General features: G+C 35.2%; 1 protein-coding gene across 2 annotated transcripts in view; it reads left to right on the plus strand.

Annotated features, from left to right (window-relative positions):
* FGFR1OP2 (FGFR1 oncogene partner 2) overlaps nucleotides 1–23,247 on the plus strand; it is a 32,760-nt gene extending 9,513 nt beyond the window's left edge. The window contains exons 2-7 of one of the 2 annotated variants that reach the window (XM_082666708.1): nucleotides 4,211–4,347; nucleotides 6,526–6,643; nucleotides 14,322–14,464; nucleotides 16,864–16,977; nucleotides 19,425–19,538; nucleotides 21,241–23,247. In XM_082666708.1, coding sequence (XP_082522834.1) covers nucleotides 4,213–4,347; nucleotides 6,526–6,643; nucleotides 14,322–14,464; nucleotides 16,864–16,977; nucleotides 19,425–19,538; nucleotides 21,241–21,378 — 762 coding nt within the window. In that variant the 5' untranslated portion in view covers nucleotides 4,211–4,212 and the 3' untranslated portion in view covers nucleotides 21,379–23,247. The remainder of the gene's footprint in view (nucleotides 1–4,210; nucleotides 4,348–6,525; nucleotides 6,644–14,321; nucleotides 14,465–16,863; nucleotides 16,978–19,424; nucleotides 19,539–21,240) is intronic. The other variant, XM_082666709.1, reaches the window with a different exon arrangement.
* The last annotated feature ends 414 nt before the right edge of the window (nucleotides 23,248–23,661 follow it).

Below are 23,661 nucleotides of genomic sequence, written 5' to 3' on the forward strand. Positions count from 1 at the left end.
ATAGTATATTAACCATTGTGAGTATTATGGCTTTTCAGTAGGGGACTTTTAAAATCTATACGTAACAAAAATAAATATGCTATTATTAATACATTGCTCATATATTTAGGAATGTTATGTAGTCCTAAACCATAGAGAGAGGCAACCCCATAAAATCCACTTGGAGATGTTCAAAACGTCCTTTAGGAATGGTTTTAGTCCTCGCTTCACCTTTACAGTTTTTCCGGATACATTTATTTACAAATAAGGTGTGTACTGGACCATATCCTCTGCCATCCAAGCAATTTTCCCATCAGTGTTTAATATTGTGGCTAATCTTTTTCTACTGGAATGAGTTAGTGTTCATTCAGGGTTTTGTCTGGTACTATCAGGTAGCCATCCTGATTATGTCAGCTCTTATACTCATGGGTTTTATAACCTGATCATCCCATGTTTCTTTCTGGAATTTGGAAGGCCAGATTTTGTGTGTCTGTGATGGAATCTTTGACTTCTCCATGGATTTCTTATGATTTTATTGTTTTACATGAAACCCTTGCATAGGACTTTTAGTAAAAGTAATGTTTTTATAACTATGTACTTTAAAGTAGTTCGATAGTATCTGTAATATACGATACTAGCTTTAGAATCTCTTTTTTTTTTTACTGTGCATCTCTACCTTATTATTTTAGGTAGCATCAAGCCATCAAGTAGTTAATGTATTTGTTGTTTTTTAAAGGATATCGGAGGAACTTCCTTGCAGCATTTAAAAAAGTGAATTATTCCAAAAACAACTCAGCTACTAGTGTATGTATTTACTCTTTCATTTTAACGAGTTGCTCTATCTTAGAAGGCCACAGTTAAGTCATTTGATCAGTTTGGCTTCTGGTAAGAAATTGAATTTTATCAGCATGACTGAAGTGCCTGTTATGTATCAAGCCTGATGCACGTCACTTTTCATGTTTGATGTAAAACCCATTAACAAACAGTAAAGTCGGGATTTGGTGCTAGAGAGTTCAAAGTCTTTGCTTTGGGCTTGGACACTCCGTGAATTTTGGGAACACAGTCACGAGATTTTCTTCCAGTAGGCATGATTGTTGGAGTAAGAGTTTTGTACCAGAAGATGGTAATATGAAGCGGAGAAAGTAACAACATTTCATAATTATTCCACTAGTAGATGATTTAGGGTGCTTTCATTTAGCAGTTGGGATTTACTACATATGGGAACATTAGGTATAAAGACCTAGTATAAACTCTGAAGGTGCTTTGACTAATTTAGTTGAGGCCTGTGATTGCTCTGAGGCAAGGAGGGTGAGCCTTAGCTACTGAATCAAAGCATAGGATTTAATAGGCAGTGGGTCTTTGGTGCCATGTTGTCAAGTTGATACCCCCAGAACACAGCTTAACTTTTTCATATTCCTTTTTTTTTAAATATTTATTTATTATTTATTTGGCTATGCAGGGTCTTTGTTGCAGCACACAGGGTCTTTGTTGCAGCATGCGGGATCTTTAGTTGTGGCATTGCGGGATCTAGTTCCCTGACCAGGGATTGAACCTGGGCCCCCTGCGTTGGGAGCATGGAGTCTTAACCACTGGACCACCAGGGAAGTCCCAACTTTTTCGTATTTCAGAAAGAAAGATTTATGATTATCTGGAAAGATTCCATCTAGTTTCAGGGCTCTGTAGATTCCTTCGCCCAGAGAATTCTGGGAGCATGGCTTTTGGGGAGAGGGCAACTTGTTGAATTACACACAGTATAGGTATTCTCATGTCTAGATCACCTATCATCTGATCATATATAGGAACTTTAGTGCATTTTATTTGGAAACGCATCCTATCTATTGTTTGTAGATGTCATGTTGTTACAAAGCATAAAGAGGTATTCTGATAGTAGTCCCAACAGTATCATTTAACAATATCCTAGGTTGGAACCTAGGACTGTCAGAGGTTCCTCATACTTGTTCTATTAAATCAAGATAAACTTTACTTCTCTAAGATCTTTTATAACTTTCTCTAGACTTTGTTTTTTTTATTTCTTTCACCATCTATTACAACCAGTTATTTTTACTATAAGACAAATATTTTTTCCTCTTTTTAATTTTTTTTCCCACAAATAACTTTAAAATTTTACTCTGAAGAATCTGCTGTTCTATAGTAGTGGGATTGATAGGAGATATGGAGATATAGTAACTCCCACATAAATAGGAAAGCCATACTATTACCTATCTATAATTTTATTTTTTTATTATTTTTTTTTGCGGTATGCGGGCCTCTCACTGTTGTGGCCTCTCCCGTTGCGGAGCACAGGCTCTGGACGCGCAGGCTCAGCGGCCATGGCTCACGGGCCCAGCCGCTCCGCGGCATGTGGGATCTTCCCGGACCGGGGCACGAACCCGTGTCCCCTGCATCGGCAGGCGGACTCTCAACCACTGCGCCACCAGGGAAGCCCCTATCTATAATTTTAGATTATTCCCCTTGGAAGTTTAGAGGAAGGACAAGGCATTATTGGAGACTAATATCTCCCTTGGAGCATCTTAGATTTTGAATGGCTGTCCTTTTGTGTTTTAGCCAGTACAAGCCATTGGTTCCTTTAATTGCCCTTTTGCTTGTATTTTGAAGTACACTTATCTAAATCTCCTAGATATTAGAGGACAAATCTTTTGGTTGTTTTATCTAGAGAGACAGAAATTGTATTAGTTTCCAGCTTAATTCTTAAAGCTCTCTGGAAATGTCTAGTCATGAATATTTTCTAGATTGGCAGTTTTACATTTTAATTTATTTTGATTAAATCTTTTTATTCAGCTTTAAACCTGTTTATAATAACAGGACAGTATACCCTTTGCTTCAGCTGTTGGGTACAACCAAGAATACTGTTTGAACGTTTTTTCATCTTTATTTAGTTTACAATTTTGAATCTTTGCTATATAACCTTAAATGAAAGCCTGCTAAAATGGCCTGATGTGTTTTCTTTCCTTCTTTTAAGATGTTACACAGTTGGGTTATTTAAATCTCTTTTGTACTTACTGCATTTTTCTCTGTCTGAGAAAATAATTAACTGAACTATAGTCCAGTACAGTAGCATCTAACTGTCCTACATTCTGTAGCAAATTTCTGTCTTCCTAAACTTGATGAAAATCCTTCATTATAGCCCTTAACTTGGTTCTATACCTGAGTTTTAATTTAATATCTATAGACCTGGCTTCTGGCCTAGTAATTTTACAGTATAATTTTATTTTTTGAGAAAATCTTGAAGAAAGGGTAGCTTATATAGAAAGTAAGGTGACACTTAGTAGAAAGAGAAAAATTCAAGAATGATAAGTTTTAGAAGGTTAAAGTTTTTGAGAGACATTATTTTAAGACTAAAATTTTGTTTTGAGGTCTCAGCTTGCCAGTTGAAGAAACTACAATAACTGTTGGCTGCTTCATGTTTTGCCTCCTAATTTTTTGAGCTCCTTTTATGCATATTAATTATTGATTTTAACACCTCAGAAGTTTCCCACAATGGCCAGTGTTGTTCTAAGTTAAAACTTTCTTTGCCATTCACTAAGGAAAGTGCAAGAGTTAGGATTATAATGCAATTTTGTATAAGAAGCCAAAGTTCCTCCAGAAGGAGGTTGACACTTGAGCATAGCATGACACATAGAGGCCACTTTGGCTGGTCAGTAGTGTGCATTTGTGAATGGTGTCTCAGGTCACCTGACCAAGCAGAGGCTAGGAAGGGTCTATGGTCAGAGACCTGACAGTCATTGACTGCAGAATAAAGACTATTAAAGTGACCTTTTTCACAAATGACAAATGACTTGATAGGGTTTGCCCTTATGAAGAGCACAATTTCTGTATAACATAAAATATATCCATTGGATGTGTACTTTTTTTCCCCACTCTAAATTCAGGGTGTTTTAAATACATTCTGATTATGTCTGCAAATCATACATGTATGATCGCACACACACACATATGTGTGTGTGTGTATATATATATATGTAATTATATAATTATATATATTTACACGCATTGTATTTTTTGAATATTATAAATTCACTTTTGAGTTTGTTCTACCTTAACAGAATCAAAACCACAGATGTTCTTAGATGTTTTTTCTTCCAAGACAGTGAGCAATCCAGTAACAAATGTAGCTTAAGCATATCTGTGTTAACATGAAACTAAAATAAGATGCTATGCCAGCTTTGTTTTGAATCTTGATTTTCATTTTTAATTATACATATTCCTTTAGAAATGAGTTGCACAATTGAGAAGGCACTTGCTGATGCTAAAGCCCTTGTTGAAAGACTGAGAGATCACGACGATGCAGCAGAATCTCTGATTGAGCAAACCACAGCTCTCAACAAGCGAGTAGAAGCTATGAAGCAGGTTTGATGTTTTTCCTTGCTGATTCCATTTTTAAAAAGCAGTCATTGATATTTATGTGTTGCTTGAATTGTAAACTTCTGCTTAATTAGTATTTTATTATTTTTTAATGTTCTCTAAAATTTAAAAGTAGCTTGACTTGTGTGTTTCAGTTTACTTTAGATTGAAATGTAATTTTGTCAAGTTCAACTGGCATGTATATATGTAGATATTCTAAAACATATAGACTTGATTACTTTTCTGACAGTGAGGCACATTTGAGTTTGGAAAATACATGAATTTTTTAGGTCTAGATACATTTGACAAAGACCAGATAATATCTTTCACTATATAATTGACACATATTTTGCTCTGTCTCCTATTTTTATAATGTAGAAATATTTTTCTTTATAGGAGTATTTAGGTGACACTATTTAACAATAAAATAGTTTTTGAAAATGATGCAAAGCCATATCTGGTTTCCACCTTTTGCAGTTACTGCATTTGTACTTGCTACCTTATTTTTCATTTAATGCTGCCAGTTAAAGAAGAAATAAAAAGGACTTCACTTCTTGTTATCCTTACTGTTGTATATAAGAACTTTACAGTGAGCTACTAACTATTTTAAGCCCGCTTTTGATAAAGAGTTGCAACTCTAAGAGAGTTATAAAATCTTTGATATTATGATGGAAATCACTGGAGGAAAATATATATTCATAGCTTACTCTCTAGAAATGCATCACCCCTTTTGTAAAAGGAAGCAACCCAGGGTTACTGCTTTTAACAAAGCTGCTGAAAATAGTGAAGGAAGTTTACTTATTTTGTTTTGCAACTCTGTTGCCCTAAGCACATTACATACGTCCCTGTCTACCTTGATTCATGCATTCCAGTGAACATATATATCTGGTATTGAGTTGTAAAAAAGGGGGGTTGACAACCAGAGTTAAGAACCATACCATAAAGTTTACCCTTTTGAAGAGTGCAGGTCATTGGATTTTAGTATATTCACATGCTGTGCAACCATAATTACTATCTAGTTTGAGAACACTTCATTACCCCAAAAGCCCATATCCCTTAGTAGCTACTCCCTAGGTCTCCCTTTCCCTGGCCGCTGGAAACTACAAATCTGTCTGTCTCCATGGATTTGCCTATTTTAGACATTTCATATGAATGGAATCATACAATATGTGGCTTTTTGTGACTTTTTTTAACGTAATGTTTTCAGGTTTCATCGATGTTGTAGCATGTATCAGTACTTGATTCCTTTTTATTGCTAAATAATATTCATTGTAAGGATACAGCACATTGTGTTTATCTGTTCATTGGTTGATGGACATTTGGATTGTTTCTATTTTTTGGCTATTATGTATAATACTGCTATGAATACTTGTTTGTAAGTTTCTATGTGGACATATGTTTTCAATTTTCTTGGGTATATACCTAGTTCAATTAGAATGGATGGGTCTTAAAAATCTATATTTAACTTTTAGAGCATCTGCCTGACTGTTTTCCAGAGCAGGCACATCATTTTACATTCCCATGAACAGTATATGAGAGTGATTTCTCCACATCCTCTCCAACACTTGTTATTACTTGCTTTTTGATTAAGCTCATCCTAGTCGTTGTGAAGTGGTATCTCCTTGTTACACTGAATTGTATTTCCTGAATGACTAATGATGTTAAGCATCTTTCATGTGTTTATTGGCCATTTGTGTATTTTCTTTAGAGAAATGTCTCTTCAAATCCTTTACCCATTTTTTTCCAGCTTTACTGAGATATACTTGACATACAACATTGTGTAACTTTAAGGTGTACAATATATATTGACATATGTATATTTTGTGAAAAGATTACCTACCACAATGAGGTTAGTTAATACCTCCATCCCCTCACATAATTACCGTTCGTGTGTGTGTGTGTGTGTGTGTATACATTTAAGATGTGTTCTCTTGGCAACTTGCAAGTATATAATACAATATTGTTAACTCTAGACACCATGATGTACATTACATTCTCAGAACTTACTTGTTTGCCCATTTTTAAATTGAGTTATTTTTCCTTTTATTGAGTTGTATTGAGTTGAGTTGTAAGGGTTCTTTATCAAATATACATATATGTGTGTGTGTGTGTGTGTGTGTGTGTGTATCAGATACATATTTTCAAATATTTTCTCTTTCATTTTAATAAAAATCTTTTCATTAGTATCAAGAAGAAATTCAAGAACTTAATGAAGTTGCAAGACATCGGCCACGGTCCACATTAGTTATGGGTATCCAGCAAGAAAACAGACAAATCAGAGAATTGCAACAAGAGAACAAAGGCAAGCTATATTATCACTGTGTATACCAAATCAAAAGAGAACTTTAATCTGCAACTGTACTATCAACTTGGGACCAATTACTATTTTTTAAAATGGGAAAAAAGGGAATTTCCTGGTGGTCCAGCAGTTATGTCTCTGCATTTTCACTGCCATGGGCCCGGGTTCAGTACCTGCTTGGGGAACTAAGATTCCACAAGCTGTGCGGCATGGTCAATAAATAAATAAATTAAATTAAATGGGAAAATAGCCAGTTAAAGTTACTTTGTGACATTTCTAGTCCATTATGCCTAAATCGTAGTTATTGCTCTTTTTTTTTTAAACATCTTCATTGGAGTAAAATTGCTTTGCAATGTTGTGTTAGTTTCTGCTGTATAACAGTGAATCAGCTATACATATACGTATAACCCCATATCCCCTCCCTCTTGCATCTCATTCCCACCCTCCCTATCACACCCCTCTAGGTGGTCACAAAGCACTGGGCTCATCTCCCTCTGCTATGCAGCTGCTTCCTACTAGCTATCTATTTTGCATTTGGTAGTGTATATATGTCATTGCCACTCTCTCACTTCATCCCAGTTTACCCTTCCCCCTCCCCATGTCCTCAAGTCCATCCTCTACGTCTGCGTCTTTATTCCTGTCCTGCCCCTAGGTTAGTTGGAACCATTTTTTTTTTTTTTTTTAGATTCCATACATATCTGCTAGGATACGGTATTTGTTTTTCTCTTTCTGACTTACTTCACTCTGTATGACAGACTCTAGGTCCATCCACCTCACTACAAATAGCTCAGTATCATTTCTTTTTATGGCTGAGTAATATTGCATTATATACATGTGCCACATCTTCTTTATCCATTCCTCTCTTGATGGACATCTAGGCTGCTTCCATTGTCTGGCTATTGTAAACAGTGCTGCAATGAACACTGGGGTGCATGTGTCTTTTTGAATTATGGTTTTCTCTGGGTATGTGCCTAGTAGTGGGATTGCTGGGTCATATGGTAGTTCTATTTTTAGTTTTTTAAGGAACCTCCATATTGTTCTCCATAGTGGCTGTATCAATTTACATTCCCACCAACAGTGCAAGAGGATTCCTTTTCTCCAAACCCTCTCCAGCATTTATTGTTTGTAGATTTTTTGATGATGGCCATTCTGACTGGTGTGAGGTGATAGCATCCTTTCATGTGTTTGTTGGCAATCTGTATATCTTGTTTGGAGAAATGCCTATTTAGGTCTTCTGCCCATTTTTGGATTGGGTTGTTTATTTTTTTAATATTGAGCTGCGTGAACTGCTTGTACATTTTGGAGATTAATCCTTTGTCAGTTGCTTCATTTGCAAATATTTTCTCTCATTCTGAGGGTTGTCTTTTCATCTTGTTTATGGTTTCCTTTGCTGTGCAAAAGCTTTGAAGTTTCATTAGGTCCCATTTGTTTATTTTTATTTCCATTTCTCTAGGAGGTAGGTCAAAAAGGATCTTGCTGTGATTTATGTCATAGAGTGTTCAGCCTATGTTTTCCTCTGGGAGTTTTATAGTGTCTGGCCTTAAATTTAGGTCTTTAATCCATTTTGAGTTTATTTTTGTATATGGTGTTAGGGAGTGTTTTAATTTCATTCTTTTACATGTAGCTGTCCAGTTATCCCAGCACCACTTATTAAAGAGACTGTCTTTTCTCCATTGTATATTCTTGCCTCCTTTAACAAAGATAAGGTGACCATATGTGCGTGGGTTTACCTCTTGGCTTTCTATCCTGTTCCATTTATCTATATTTCTGTTTTTGTACCAGTACCATACTGTCTTCATTACTGTAGCTTTGTAGTATAGTCTGAAGTCTGGGAGCCTGATTCCTCCAGCTCCATTTTTCTTTCTCAAGATTGCTTTGGCTATTTGGGGTCTTTTGTGTTTCCATACAAATTGTGAGATTTTTTGTTCTCGTTCTGTGAAAAATGCCTTTGGTAGTTTGGTAGGGATTGCTTTGAATCTGTAGATAGCTTTGAGTAGTATGGTCATTGTCACAATGTTGATTCTTCCAATACAGGAACATGGTATATCTTTCCATCTGTTTGTATCGTCTTTAATTTCTTTCATCAGTGTCTTGTTGTTTTCTGCATACAGGTCTTTTGTCTCCTTAGGTAGGTTTAGTCCTAGGTATTTTATTCTTTTTGTTGCAATGGTGAATGGGAGTGTTTCCTTAATTTCTGTTTCAGATTTTTCATCATTAGTGTATAGGAATGTAAGAGATTTCTGTGCATTAATTTTGTATCCTGCTACTTTATCACATTCATTGATTAGCTCTAGTAGTTTTCTGGTAGCATCTTTAGGATTCTCTCTGTATAATATCATGTCATCTGCAAACCATGACAGTTTTACTTCTTTTCTGATTTGGATTCCTTTTTCTTGTCTGATTGCTGTGGCTAAAACTTGCAAAACTATGTTGAATAATAGTGGTGAGAGTGAGCAACCTTGTCTTGTTCCTGATCTTAGTGGAAATGGTTTCAGTTTTTCACCATTGAGGACGATGTTGGCTGTGGGGTTATGGCCTTTATTATGTTGAGGTAAGTTCCCTCTATGCCTACTTTCTGGAGAATTTTTTTCATAAATGGGTGTTGAATTTTGCCAAAAGCTTTTTCTGCATCTGTTGAGATCATCATATGGTTTTTCTCCTTCAATTTGTTAATATGGTATATCACATTGATTTGAGTATATTGAAGAATCCTTACATTCCTGGGATAAACCCCACTTGATCATGGTGTATGATCCTTTTTAATATGCTGTTGGATTCTGTTTGCTAGTATTTGTTGAGGACTTTTGCATCTATGTTCATCAGTGATGTTGGCCTATAGTTTTCTTTTTTTGTGACATCTTTGTCTGGTTTTGGTATCAGGGTGATGCTGGCCTCGTAGAATGAGTTTAGGAGTGTTCCTCCCTCTGCTATATTTTGGAAGAGTTTGAGAAGGATAGGTGTTAGCTCTTCTCTAAATATTGGATAGAATTCGCCTGTGAAGCCATCTGGTCCTGGGCTTTTGTTTGTTGGAAGATTTTTAATCAGAGTTTCAATTTCAGTGCTTGTGATCTGTCTGTTTATATTTTCTATTTCTTCCTGGTTCAGTCTTGGAAGGTTGTGCTTTTTTAAGAATTTGTCTATTTCCTCCAGGTTGTCCATTTTATTGGCATAGAGTTGCTCGTAGTATCCTCTCATGATCCTTTGTATTTCTGCAGTGTCAGTTTTTACTTCTCCGTTTTCATTTCTAATTTTGTTGATTTGAGTCCTCTCCCTTTTTTTCGTGATGAGTCTGGCTAATGGTTTATCAATTTTATTTATCTTCTTTACGAACCAGCTTTTAGTTGTATTGATCTCGCTATTGTTTCCTTCATTTCTTTTTCATTTATTTCTGATATGATCCGTATGATTTCTTTCCTTCTGCTAACTTTTGGGGGTTTTCTTGTTCTTCATTCTCTAATTGCTTTTGTTGTAAGGTTAGGTTGTTTATTTGAGATTTTTCTTGTTTCTTGAGGTAGGATTGTATTGCTGCAAACTTCCCTCTTAAAACTGGTTTTGCTGCATCCCATAGGTTTTTGGTCATCATATTTTCATTGTCATTTGTTTCTAGGTAATTTTTAATTTCCTCTTTGATTTCTTTAGGGATCTCTTGGTCATTTATAGTGTATTGTTTGGCCCCCATGTGTTTGTATTTTTTACAGTTTTTTTCCTGTAATCAATATGTAGTCTCATAGTGTTATGGTCAGAAAAGATACTTGATATGACTTCAATTTTCTTAAATTTACCAAGGCTTCATTTGTGACCCTAGATATGGTCTAGGAGAATGTTCCATGAACACTTGAGAAGAACATGTATTCTGTTGTTTTTGGATGGAATGTCCTATAAATATCAATTAAGTCCATCTTGTTTAATGTATCATTTAAAGCTTGTGTTTCCTTATTTATTTTCATTTTGGATGATCTGTCCATTGGTGAAAGTGGGGTGTTAAAGTCCCCTACTATTATTGTGTTACTGTCGATTTCCCCTTTTATGGCTGTTAGCATTTGCCTGATGTATTGAGGTGCTCCTATGTTGGGTGCATAAATATTTACAGTTGTTACATCTCCTTCTTGGATTGATCCCTTGATCATTATGTGGTGTCCTTCTTTGTCTCTTGTAATAGTCCTTATTTTAAAGTCTATTTTTTCTGATACGAGAATTGCTACTCCAGCTTTCTTTTGATTTCCATTTGCATGGAATATCTTTTTCCATCCCCTCACTTTCAGTCTGTATCTGTCCCTAGGTCTGAAGTGGGTCTTTTGTAGACAGCGTATATACAGGTCTTGTTTTTGTATCCATTCTGCCAGTGTATGTCTTTTGGTTGCAGCATTTAATCCATTTACACTTAAGGTAATTATCGATATGTATGCTCCTATTCCCATTTTCTTAATTGTTTTGGGTCTGTTATTGGAGGTCTTTTCCTTCTCTTGTGTTTCCTGCCTAGAGAAGTTCCTTTAGCATTTGTTGTAAAGCTGGTTTGGTAGTGCTGAATTCTCTTAGCTTTTGCTTGTCTGTAAAGGTTTTAAGTTCTTCTTTGAATCTGAATGAGATCCTTACTGGGTAGAGTAATCTTGGTTGTAGGTTTTTCCCTTTCATCAGTTTAAATATGTCCTACCACTCCCTTCTGGCTTGCAGAGTTTCTGCTGAAGGATCAGCTGTTAACCTTATGGGGATTCCCTTGTATGTTATTTGTTGCCTTTCCCTTGTTGCTTTTAATATTTTTTCTTTGTATTTATTTTTTGATAGTTTGATTGATATGTGTCTTGGCGTGTTTCTTCTTGGATTTATCCTGTATGGGACTCTCTGCACTTCCTGGTCTTGATTGACTATTTCCTTTCCTATGTTAGGAAAGTTTTCAGCTATAGTCTCTTCAAATCTTTTCTCAGACCCTTTCTTTTTCTCTTTTTCTTCTGGGACCCCTATAATTTGAATGTTGGTGTGTTTAATGTTGTCCCAGAGGTCTCTGAGATTGTCCTCAATTCTTTTCATTCTTTTTTCTTTATTCTGCTCTGCAGTAGTTATTTCCACTATTTTATTTTCCAGGTCACTTATCCGTTCTGTCTCAGTTATTCTGCTATTGATTCCTTCTAGAGAATTTTTAATTTCATTTATTGTGTTGTTCATCATTGTTTGTTTGCTCTTTAGTTCTTCTAGTCCGTGTTAAACGTTTCTTGTATTTTCTCCATTCTGTTTCCAAGATTTTGGATCATGTTTGCTATCAAAACTCTGAATTCTTTTTCAGGTAGACTGCCTATTTCCTCTTCATTTGTTAGGTCTGGTGGGTTTTTACCTTGCTCCTTCTTCTGCTGCATATTTCTCTGTCTTCTCATTTTGTTTAACTTTGGGGTCTCCTTTTCGCAGGCTGCAGGTTCATAGTTCCTGTTGTTTCTGGTGTCTTCCCCCTGTGGGTGAGGTTGGTTCAGTGGTTGTGTAGGCTTCCTGGTGGAGGGGACTGGTTCCTGTGTTCTGGTGGGTGGGGCTGGATCTTATCTTTCTGGTGGGCAGGGCCACATCCGGTGGTGTGTTTTGGGATGTCTGTGAACTTAGTATGATTTTAGGCAGCCTCTCTCCTAATGGGTGGGGTTGTGTTCCTGTCTTGCTAGTTGTTTGGCATGGAGCGTGCAGCACTGGAGCTTGCTGGCTGTTGGGTGGAGCTGGGTCTTAGCGTTGAGATTGGAGATCTCTGGGAGAGCTCTTGCCAATTGATATTACGTGCAGCTGGGAGGTCTCTGGTGGTCCAGTGTCCTGAACTCAGCTCTCCCAGCTGAACTCAGCTCTCCCACCTGACACCAGGACCGAGCTCCAAGACCCTGTCAACCACACGGCTGCTGTATTACTTAGAGTTCCACTAGGAAACAGCATGCTTAGCTGGGACTTTGAGGAAAAGGCAGTGAAGGCACTATTTCAGGAATGTGGAAGGAAACAACAAGGAATGTTGAGGCACCCACGGACTAGCAGCCATACCTACACATTTCCTGACTCACTCCATCTTCACTTCTTCTCCATTCTTGCTGCTATCACACATCTATTTTTTGTTTCTGCTGGGTCACACATCACTCTTTTCACAGTTGAATTTTATTAAATTGGAGAAATATTTTATCCTTTGCAGAGTCTCAGTTTCTCCATCCAGATGATGGAATGGATAATATCCTCTTCTCAGATTTGGATGAGGATTAAGATAGCATATTTTTAATGGACCTGACACTCTACATCTCCTCCCTTGTGTCAGCCAGTACTCTCAGTACTAAGTAATAAAACTATTTTAGCTTAGCTACGAAAGGCAATTTCATTTGTGCTATGTGACTCAAGCGTGGAAGACAGAGGTGCATGGTGCTAGCTGGAAGCCAGGCAGAAGCCTGAAGTCAGATTGCTCCCATGTGAAGTTAGTTGGAGCCCATGCAGAACCAGAACCACAGACAGCTGAGGGCAAAAGGCTCTGATGTGGTGATTAAGAGGCGTGTGATCAAGGTAGCTCCCCAGATAGAGAGGATATTTATTGCTCTTTATCCTTTCCTACATATGAATGTCTACCTTACTTGGATCTTAGACTCTCACCCTCAGTATCCAGCTTGCACCATTGTCATTACCTATGAAATAACTCAGTTTCATTCTCGGCAGTCCCACCACTTTGGCCCACAACTTAGGTGTTCATAGTCTCTTGCCTGAACTGTCCTCATTGGTCTCTCTGATTTCAGTGTGTTTTCCCTCCAGTCCATCTTCAACACAGGCATCAGATTGATTTTTCAAAAATATATCTGATTATGTTATTCTTTTGCTTGAGAACCTTCACTGTGTACTATTTTCTTATCCATCGTCCTTCAAAGTCGACTCCAAGCCTTCTTTTTTGTATTCTTCCCATACTTCTCTTCTCCGTGAAACCTTTGCTCTTGTCACCCTGAACGATTTCCCAAACACACCATCCAGTTTCATGCCTCCCTGCTTAGAATGCCCTGTCGTTTATTTTTCATTTCAAGGAATGCAAGTTGATCTCAATACCATACTTCTGTGAAGCTTTCACCAATTTTTCCTCACAGACTTTCTGTATGTATTTGGATAGAGCTCCACTCTACACTTACCACATTGTATTTTAATTATTTATGTTTTGTTTTCTCCACTAGACTCTGAGCTTTATGGCCTTTTGGTATTCCTAATATAGAGCATGATCTGATACTTAATCCCTGTTCAGTAAATATTTGTTAAAATGATTTCTCAAAAACTGAGTTTAAAATGGTCATTTTGAGAACTAATAAAGGACTCCATTTGGTATCATTTCTTTCTTTTTTTTTTTTTTTTTTTTTGCTGTACGCGGGCCTCTCACTGTTGTGGCCTCTCCCGTTGTGGAGCACAGGCTCTGGACGCACAGGCTCAGCAGCCATGGCTCATGGGCCCAGCCGCTCCGTGGCATGTGGAATCTTCCTGGACCGGGGCACGAACCCGTGTCCCCTGCATTGGCAGGTGGACTCTGAACCACTGTGCCACCAGGGAAGCCCCAGTATCCTTTATTTCTATGTGGCTAGATTTTTGTACCTCATATTTTCTTTTTAAAATACCCCCTTTATAAATTGCTTTTTTGATTAATGTGGAAGAGAATACTTTGTACACCCTGAACTCAAGTTTGAATAAAATATACTGTTGTTTTTGATAGAATTACGTACATCCCTGGAAGAACATCAGTCTGCCTTGGAACTTATAATGAGCAAGTATCGAGAGCAAATGTTTAGATTGCTAATGGCTAGCAAAAAAGATGATCCAGGGATAATAATGAAGTTAAAAGAGCAGCACACCAAGGTAATCCTTTCTGTAAATACAATTTGAAATAGGAAAGGAGGACAATTGGTTAACTTGTGTTCAGATTTTTTAAAAAAAATCATAGGAATCTTACTTACATGATATTGAATACGTCTCTTTTTGACATTTTCTTCTTATTTTTTTCATGTTATGTGTCATTTTCTGTTTGATTTACTCTTCTAACTCCCATTCTTCCCTAGTAGCTTTAATATATATTAAAAAATAAACTATTTGGGAAATAAAGGTAAGTCTGTTCAATTCAAAATTATTTTTATAAGGTTATCTGCTTGTAAGAAATACTTCTTTTAATTTGTGTATTGATATCTCTTGCAAAAATGAAAATTAAATGCTTAAAACTTTTTTAAAAATCTGAAAACAGCTAAAGGTAGATTTGTTTTTCTTAAGACTATTTTCTGAATGAGGTTAATTCATCCAGACTATAGATACTCCTGATTATTAATGGTAGTGCCATGGTGGGGGGAGAAGACATATATATGTCAAATATATGTATAGATTTATGTATATATAAAATACATTGCCTCCCCAACCCCCTCCTCCATCACATATCACTTAATATCATTTCTAGAGACAGAGCTGAACTAATAGAAATTAGTGTTTTTCCTGCTGTTCATCGTACTCATTCTGATCCCTGTGTTTACTAGCACCTGTTTTGAAAACAGGTAGAATAGTCCTTTTCCGTTTATGTTTTATTTTAAACTGATTTTTAACTGCTGGTGTGAAATAAAAATATTAGAATAGATTGTGACTACTAGGCCATTATCTGTATTGGATAATGGTGAACTAACTATTAGTTATAACTAATATTATTTAAGAAATATTCATATAACATTTTTATCTTTCTCGATTATTGAAACACTTTTTAGATTCCTTAAAATGTTATATTTCTTCCATCTTGGTGCTTGTAGGTATTTTAAAATTATTAATTCTATTAAAATTAAATACCTAGTGAATTGCTTTAATATGTAAATTCAACTCTACATATTAAGGAAGTTAGTAATCGACAGCTCTTGTGTCAAATAGTAAAACAGTAAAAATAAATGTGGCTTTAATATTATCTAATTATGTTATTCATCTCCTATCCAAAAAGAAACCTTGGATAGTTAAATGGCAATCTTTTGACTATAAACTGTATCTATTGTTAATGAGATCATTATAAAAAGTTTAATTTTAAATATATAATTTAAGAGGTTTTTTTAAGGTACAAATATGAACTGACTTAAAATTATTGGTAAGATAAGTATAATCTTGAGACATTCCAAAAGGACCTTATGTTTAACAACTTAGATTTTTTTAAGATCTAAAGAGAATGCTCTGGCAGACTAGTGCTTAAGAATAAGGTACTGACGCTAGCTAGTCTCTTGTGGTAGCAGCTATGTCAGAAGCAAATGTTTTCTAAAACACATTAGATTTTACCACTCATCACAGCTGTTTTATTAATTAGCAAAGTTAAACATTTCTTAAGATAGCTGTAAATCATCCTTTTTCAATTATGTCAATTGAATTCTTCATCTAAGTGCTGATTCTTGCCTTCCATGAAATGACAGTTCAGTTACTTGTTATTAATTCTAACTAATACATATTAATGTTTGTGATTTTGATTTTTCCGAAAAAGGAGACACTTTGATTCAAACAGATTATTTATTAACAAAAAGGAGACACTTTGATTCAAACAGATATTTATTAACACTTGCACTGGCTTAGTTATTATTAATAATAAGATGAATGAATAAGTTTATTACTCTACCATAGAAGCTTTCAGTGTATTGGGAGATACAGACACAAACATGATTATCTAATATAAGGTAGGATGTGATGAATCCTAAAATAGAGATCTGAATTATTACTGGAATACTAGAGGAAGCAAGGTTAGTTCTCATGAGGAGAATCTGGGAAAGTGGCAAGGAAAGGTAGCAAATCCATCTAAATCTAGCCTTGAATTAATTACTGGAGTCAACAAGCAGAAGTGGGTGAGCAGAGAAACTTGTATGATAAATATGAGCTTCCAAGATATGTTTAGGTACTAGTGCTCTGATATGCCTAAGCACAAAAATAATTTTATAACACATTTAGGGCTAATAAACAAAGTTACACGTAACAGCATTTTGGAGTAAGAGAACCTTTTGAGACTAGTGTAACATAGAATTTTGTCCTCACCTGGAAGTTTTTGAGCACACATTTAAAAACCAATAAAAAGTTTGAGGAGAACTCATTTTCATTCAAATACTCATTTTTACATTATTTTTGAACTGCTACCTTTTTGGAAATCTTAAAAAAACAAACATTTCAAACAGTTGGCTAACACGCATGAACTAACACTCATTCAGTTTTTCAATTACGGATAATATCCGTATTAACATTATAATGACTCTGTACTACAGATTGACATGGTGCATCGTAACAACTCCGAAGGATTCTTCCTTGATGCATCTCGACACATCCTTGAAGCACCTCAACATGGACTGCAGAGGAGGCACTTGGAAGCAAATCAGAATGTACACTAAATAAAACAGTCAGCTTTTGGGGTGTGGCTGGAAGGGGGGTCCATTTAAAAAGTTCTTTTACATTGAATTCTCCTCCCAAATTAAATCAGCAAATAAATGAAATTGCTTTTAAAAACGCTGTGCTTTTCATAGCCTTGCAAAAGTATTCAGTGTAGAAACTTTAAGTCTGTCATCAATTCTCTGTGTATTGTATTATACATAGCCTGTTAGATAATTGCAGGCTTTAAAGGTTCTTTGGGCCAGCCTTTCATGTTATTGTTCTTGTTAGCTATAGATGCAAAATTTTAGTAAGCTTCAAACGGTCATCCTCTTGCTGGACATCAAAGATGTTTTCTTGGTAATAATTTTAATCTGATTTTCTAAAAATTTTGTTCAATCAAACTATTAAATGAACTGTTTTAATTCAGATTTTCGATAGTTATAGTCCTTTAGTTTGAGTTCACAGTAAAATTGCCTTTGTTTAGGTGTTACTAAGTATAGCAGTATACCCTCTCCATTGTGTCTATTGTGTTTTAACTGCCTTTTTTTCTTGAAAGGCATTTCAAGACAGTGCAAGGTTTATGTTGCTAGCACTTCTTGCCTTTAAGACAGTTTTGAAAGCACAGGTCTTGCCTTCTTGTGCCTATTAAGAGATCCATGACACTTCCCTGAAGATTTTATTGTAATAAGTGAACCACCCAGGAACCAGACCTATAAAAATACACTTCTGTTTGAAGTATTGGGGTTTTTTTCTTACAATGATTGTATTAAAACAGACTGTCCTGAAAAAATTAGTAGTTTCTTGTCTTCTTTCGTTTTAAAGGCAAGTAATTATCTGCTTCCTTGTAGTCGTTTAAACTAGGTCAGTGCCATAAGACACCAAATCATAAACTGAGAAAGCTGTTGGTATTCAAAATTTTTACTCATTACCCTTATTCAGTTTGCTGCTGCAGTTATCTATACTTAACTTGCGTTTAAACATTAGGTTCCCTTTACAGTGGGAGGGATTGTAATCATTTTTTTTAAACTACTACAGAATACGACAGATGTTTGTCTTGATATCATTCTTGCTATCATAATCTAATCCAGAGCTGTCCAATAGAACTCTCTGCAGTGATAGAAATGTTCTTTATGCTGTTCAGTATGGAAGCCACCAGCCACATGTGGCTGTTAAGTACTTGATGTGTGACTAGTGCGACCTGAGGGGCTGAATTGTTAATTTCTTAAAATTGTATTTGACTTTAAGTAATTTAAATTTAAATAGTGCCATAGTGGACAGCGTAATCTTTTATTTTGACTTCTTCCTGCGTACCAGCTTTTTATAGATTGTGTTAAAATAATATAAGGATCTGTATTTTTGTTGGTTAAGAAGATATTAAATGTGTGGTTTGCTAAAGATATTCCTATTCTCTATTATATTCCTTCCATAGTTTACTAGTTTTGTAGGTTTTGGGGGGTCTTGTTCAAATACTTTTTACACAGTATATACAACTATTTAAGAGACAGTGTTTATTTGAGGAGCTATTAACTTTTATATTTAAGTTTTGTCCTTAGTGTAATAAAATGACCCTCAGTTGCTAGTGAACAATGGTCTATAGAACTTGTTCATTTAAAAAAGTATTATTCTCATGTTTGTTGATTATAAACCTTTTGTCTGTCTGTTTCATTGACTGTAAGCTCCTTGAAATCAGGGAACATTTCTTAACAGGCTTCATATTCCTGTCACCTAGCACAGTGCCTGGCTCATCATAGGTATGCAAAAAAGAATAAGAGAATGAGATTGGAAGAAATTTATGCTACTTGCTGTGCCAAACAAATGTGGATGTCTATTTTATACTAAAATTATATTTTGAACAGTTTGCAAAGGCCATTTAATATTCAATACTTTAAAGAAGAACTCTGTTCATTTTACTCAATACTTATTATCTATTATGTACCTAACATTAAATAGTAGGCAAATATAAGCAATGTACAGTTAGTTCCTGCTCTCAATGAGGATTATAATCTAGAAGAGGTTCTGGATTGAATTGAGATGAATTTTTAGGCATGGAAAATACAGAAAATATTTTTAAATCATGAAGACTTCAGTGAGGAAAAGAGATTGAATGCTTATCTTTCCCATTACTTTGGTCAATGGGGTATGTAGGTGCAGAAAAGAAAGTTGCTGATCATTTGTGGTGAGAGGAATGTGAAATGAGTATTTTTCCTGTTTGTGGGTTTAGATATACTGTGCTGCTTATCCTTAATCCTAGTCCTAACAGAAATCTGACTTCAAAAGCACATTCATGGTCAGTCAACTTTCTTGTAAATATGTTTGATATATTACATTTATGTTAAATGGCAATGTAAAGATACTACATTCATATTAAGTGGCAATGCAGATTTTATAAAAAGGGGAGGATCCAAAAATTTTTAAAAAGTATTTCACTGATTCACAACTTCCATCTCTTTTTTTTCAGGAATTACAAGCACACGTTGACCAGATAACTGAAATGGCAGCAGTAATGAGGAAAGCCATTGAAATCGATGAGCAACAGGGTTGCAGGGAACAGGAACGAATATTTCAACTTGAGGTAAGTTTTAAATTGCACATGTAGATGAAAACTGTCCATACAAAGATTTATGCCAGAAAATATATCCCACTTTAAAATATATACTTTCTGGGGACTTCCCTGGCGGTCCAGTGGTTAAGACTTCACCTTTCATGCAGGGGATGCGGGTTTGATCCCTGGTCAGGGAGCTAAGATCCCACATGCCTCGTGGCCAAAAGAACCAAAACATAAAAAAAACAGAAGCAATATTGTAACAAATTCAATAAAGACTTTAAAAATGGTCCCAAAAAAATCTTAAAAAAATAATATATGTATGTATATGTATATATATACACACATACTTTCTGGGATACTAGTAATGTTCTTTTTCCTAATCTGGATACTGGTTATATGGGTGTATAATGCAAGACCATTTATATAGTAATGCAAGAGTCTAGGATCAATAGTAAACTTATACCAGTAATTGAGAAAATTGATTTTTTTTTTATCCTGTGTCTCTTCTGTTATTAGGTGAATATACTTCTTCAGCTTAGTAATTTTTTTTAATATCTTTATTTTATTAGAGGTCACAGTGATGCAGGGAGAAATGGTTTCAGTCCACAAATCATATTCTTTGGCCACTTGTATTTTTCTGGGGAATATAAAAGCTTTTATCGCATCTGTCCTTTATTTTGTGGTAGCAGAAGCACAAGTCATTGTTGAATAACTGAAATCAGTAGAGTAGACCTTTATACTTTTAAAACCTTTCTTTTGAAATCATGGTGGAGAAATTGGTTATAGAGGGCCAAAAATGATTTCTCTAAGTGTACAAAGTTCTCTCATTCTTTATAACAAAGGTAAGCAAACTTTTTCAGTAAAAGGCCAGATAGTGAATCTTTTAAGCTTTGCAAACAGGCAGTCTCTATTGTAGCTACTCACCTCTGGCATTGTAATGAAAAAGCAGCTATACACACAAAAAATAAGATTGGACTCAACTGTGTTCCAGTAAAGTTTAATTTACAATAACAGGCCTCACTCAAGCCAGGCCATAGTTTGCTGATCTCTGCTTTATTTATACCATTGAAACTTAGAACGTAAGACCAAAGACAAAGCAGTAGAGAATAAATTATGAGAGTTATTTGTAAATGTCTAAAAATTTCTTGCAGTAACTAATCTAGAAGGAAAGGGCAAAGGCAAAGTTGTTTACCAGTGCTAGATTTGGTCACTTAACTTTCCTTCTAAGAAATATCACAATCTATTCAGCCAGCCCTGCTGCTGTTAAATTCCAGTGAGGGAAGCAAACCAGGCCTTGCCCTGCATTCCATGCTATCATGGAAATAATCAAATTACTAAAGTACTGAGAGCTTTTAGCCCCAGGGTATTATTCAGACTTTCTGAGTTTACACAAATATAAATCTAGGTGTTATTTTCTTACTGTGATTTTCTATACTGTGATTATAAAATAGGGCTGTTTCTGAGGTTCTGTCTACAGTTACAGCTGCATAAATAAAAAGGCTTTTCAGTGGTGGAAGACATTGAATACATGATTCCTACCTCTTTAAAAAAGTGTTCCGTGGATTCAAGTTGTCAACTTCAGCTGCATATATCATTTAATACATTTCTGCCAATTACAGTACTTGCTTTTTATTTATCATACCTTCATGTGTTTGGCTTTTCTTAAGATATGTTTGTACTCTTGTAGCCACCTCGGTGACTGCTTCTTTGTTTTTGTGCTTTCTTATAGCAAGAAAATAAAGGCTTGAGAGAGATCCTTCAAATAACTCGAGAATCATTCTTGAATCTTAGAAAAGATGATGTGTCGGAAAGTACATCTTTATCAGCATTAGTGACCAATAGTGACCTGAGTCTGAGGAAGAGCTGAAGAGCTTTTAAGTCTGTGAATGAATTAACAGAAAAATCCATCTCAAGCTGCCCTTTGTTTTATTTTTTATAATATGTACAGTGCACTGGCAATGACATTTTTAAAAGACAGCAACAAGAAAATGCATAGTTAATGGTCATAGACGTTATTCCAAACTATAATTGAAAAATAGAAACTAAGCCTTTGTTAATTGGTGAACAAGTTAAAGATTTTCACAGTGACTGCTGAATGTATCAAGAGCTTTCAGCAGTGCTGCTGGCTTTCTGGTTGACACTTGGATAAACATGAATATGCCCGACAAGTGTCTGGGAATTAATAGAAACATCCCAATTTTAAAATACAAAATTTGCCACAGTATTGTGAATGGAAAATCGTCATACTAAATTATATCCTCCCTGTATGGTGAAAGTTAGCAAGTAGCTTATGTACCATGAGACTTCAGCTTTAATGATTGCCTACCTACCTTCTCATTAATTTAAATTTTTGTCAAAGAAAGTTCAGTTTGAAAGACTTAGGAATGTTTTATATGCACCATAAATAAAAGAGGTAATTTAATTTTAGCTAATTTATCCTAATTAATACTAACAGTTGTCCATGATTTGCTTAAGTATATGAAATATTTCAGGAATGAAAGAGAAGGAATACTACTTTCTAAGAAAGAAGAGCTTATAAGAGACATATTTAGTAGGTTAAACTACTTCTTTGAAAGAATAAGTTTTGGTTCTAAATCAGTAATGGAGATGAGATTTTTCTCTTCTCCGTTTGATCTTTAAGGATATTATGTAGTTCATTTAGCTAACAGTTGAAATGTTTGATATAGCAAGATAAGTATGGTAATTTCAGAGTAAATTGGGAATTCCTCTGCCTCAAAACCTTTTTTTTTCCCTTAAGTAATTACGCTTAAGACATATAGAAACAGTAAGTTAAAATTTAAAAAAAATTTTTTTCTAGATCTATTCTTAAGTTCCATCTGGTTCTCATAACCTACAAGATGTTTCTTGTAACCTTTCAGTCAAAGGGCTAGGGGGTGGTGAGGGGGAAATCTGGATTTATAAGTATTTGTTTTATTTTTTACAGAATATATATCCAGTATATAAATTTTTAAAAGCTGCTAGAAATAGAAATGTGCTTTAACATCAGTTGAAATCTAAATTTTTCATGTTTTGTCGTGATTATAGAAGAAAAGGTAAGAGTGTCAAATATGATTATTAAATATACTGTACTCACATTAAATATATATTAAAAATAGCACAGTAGAAAATTCTACTTTGGAGTATATAATTTGTTAAAGTAATATTTACATGGTAACTTTTATGTATAATTTCATATATTGGTAAAATTCAAAACTACTTTTCACTTCGGAATTTTTTATCTTAAGTTTGGGGAAAGTGGGGTTGATGGGACTGATTGAATAGAAAAGGGCTAATGGCCCAAACATTAAATAGATTTCTTTTCTCATTCAGAGGCCTTAATTGTTATTTGGTAAACAAGTGACAGTTTTTATTTTTCAACTTTTCTGTTGGTTTTGGGGAAAGTATCCTTTAGTTTGATGCCACATTCATTCATAGAGTTTTTATCCCAAGTCAGAATTGAAATAAGCTACACAATTGAGAGTAAGTCTGAGGCAATTCATTGGGGCAGCTCTATTATAAAACATTACTTGATAAATAATTATTTTTGTAAACAGATAAGTTGAGTTAATTTATTCTTGGTCTTCTTACTTGGATATTATTTTAAGAACTTGGTGTTTAAAGACATTTATGTTATTATATAGCAAGTGTTCTAGCCCATACTTTTTTTTTTTAAGCAGAACCTTAAAATTCATGTCTGAGAATATGTACTACTAGGAACCTATTTTATCAATAAAGATGAGCGATTAAAATTGGTATGGTCTCCAAGTTTATTTTTTCTTACCAGAAACTTAGTACTTAGCAACAGCTTCTATCTGTATTTCTTAGGAATTGGCCAGCAACTTATTGCTGACTTGGCAGACCTTTTGATCATCTGTGGTGGGTTTAATAGTGTCCCCCAGAAGTATGCCCAGGTCCTAACCTGTTGTACGTGTGGATGAGAGCATACTTGCAGATAGAGTCTTTGCAGATTTAAGGATCTCAGGATAAGATCAGCCTGGATTTAGTATGGGCCCCAAATCCAATGACTGTTGTCCTTATAGGAGAGGGGGAGATTTGAATCACACAAGGAGAAAGTCATGTGAAGACAGAGGCAGAGGGTTTTGCAAATCAAGGAGCCCTAAGGTTTATGAGGGGCCAGGAGAGATGCATG

Source organism: Grampus griseus, assembly GCF_964374135.1.
Source record: "Grampus griseus genome assembly, chromosome: 11".
Taxonomy (NCBI): Eukaryota; Metazoa; Chordata; class Mammalia; order Artiodactyla; family Delphinidae; genus Grampus; species Grampus griseus.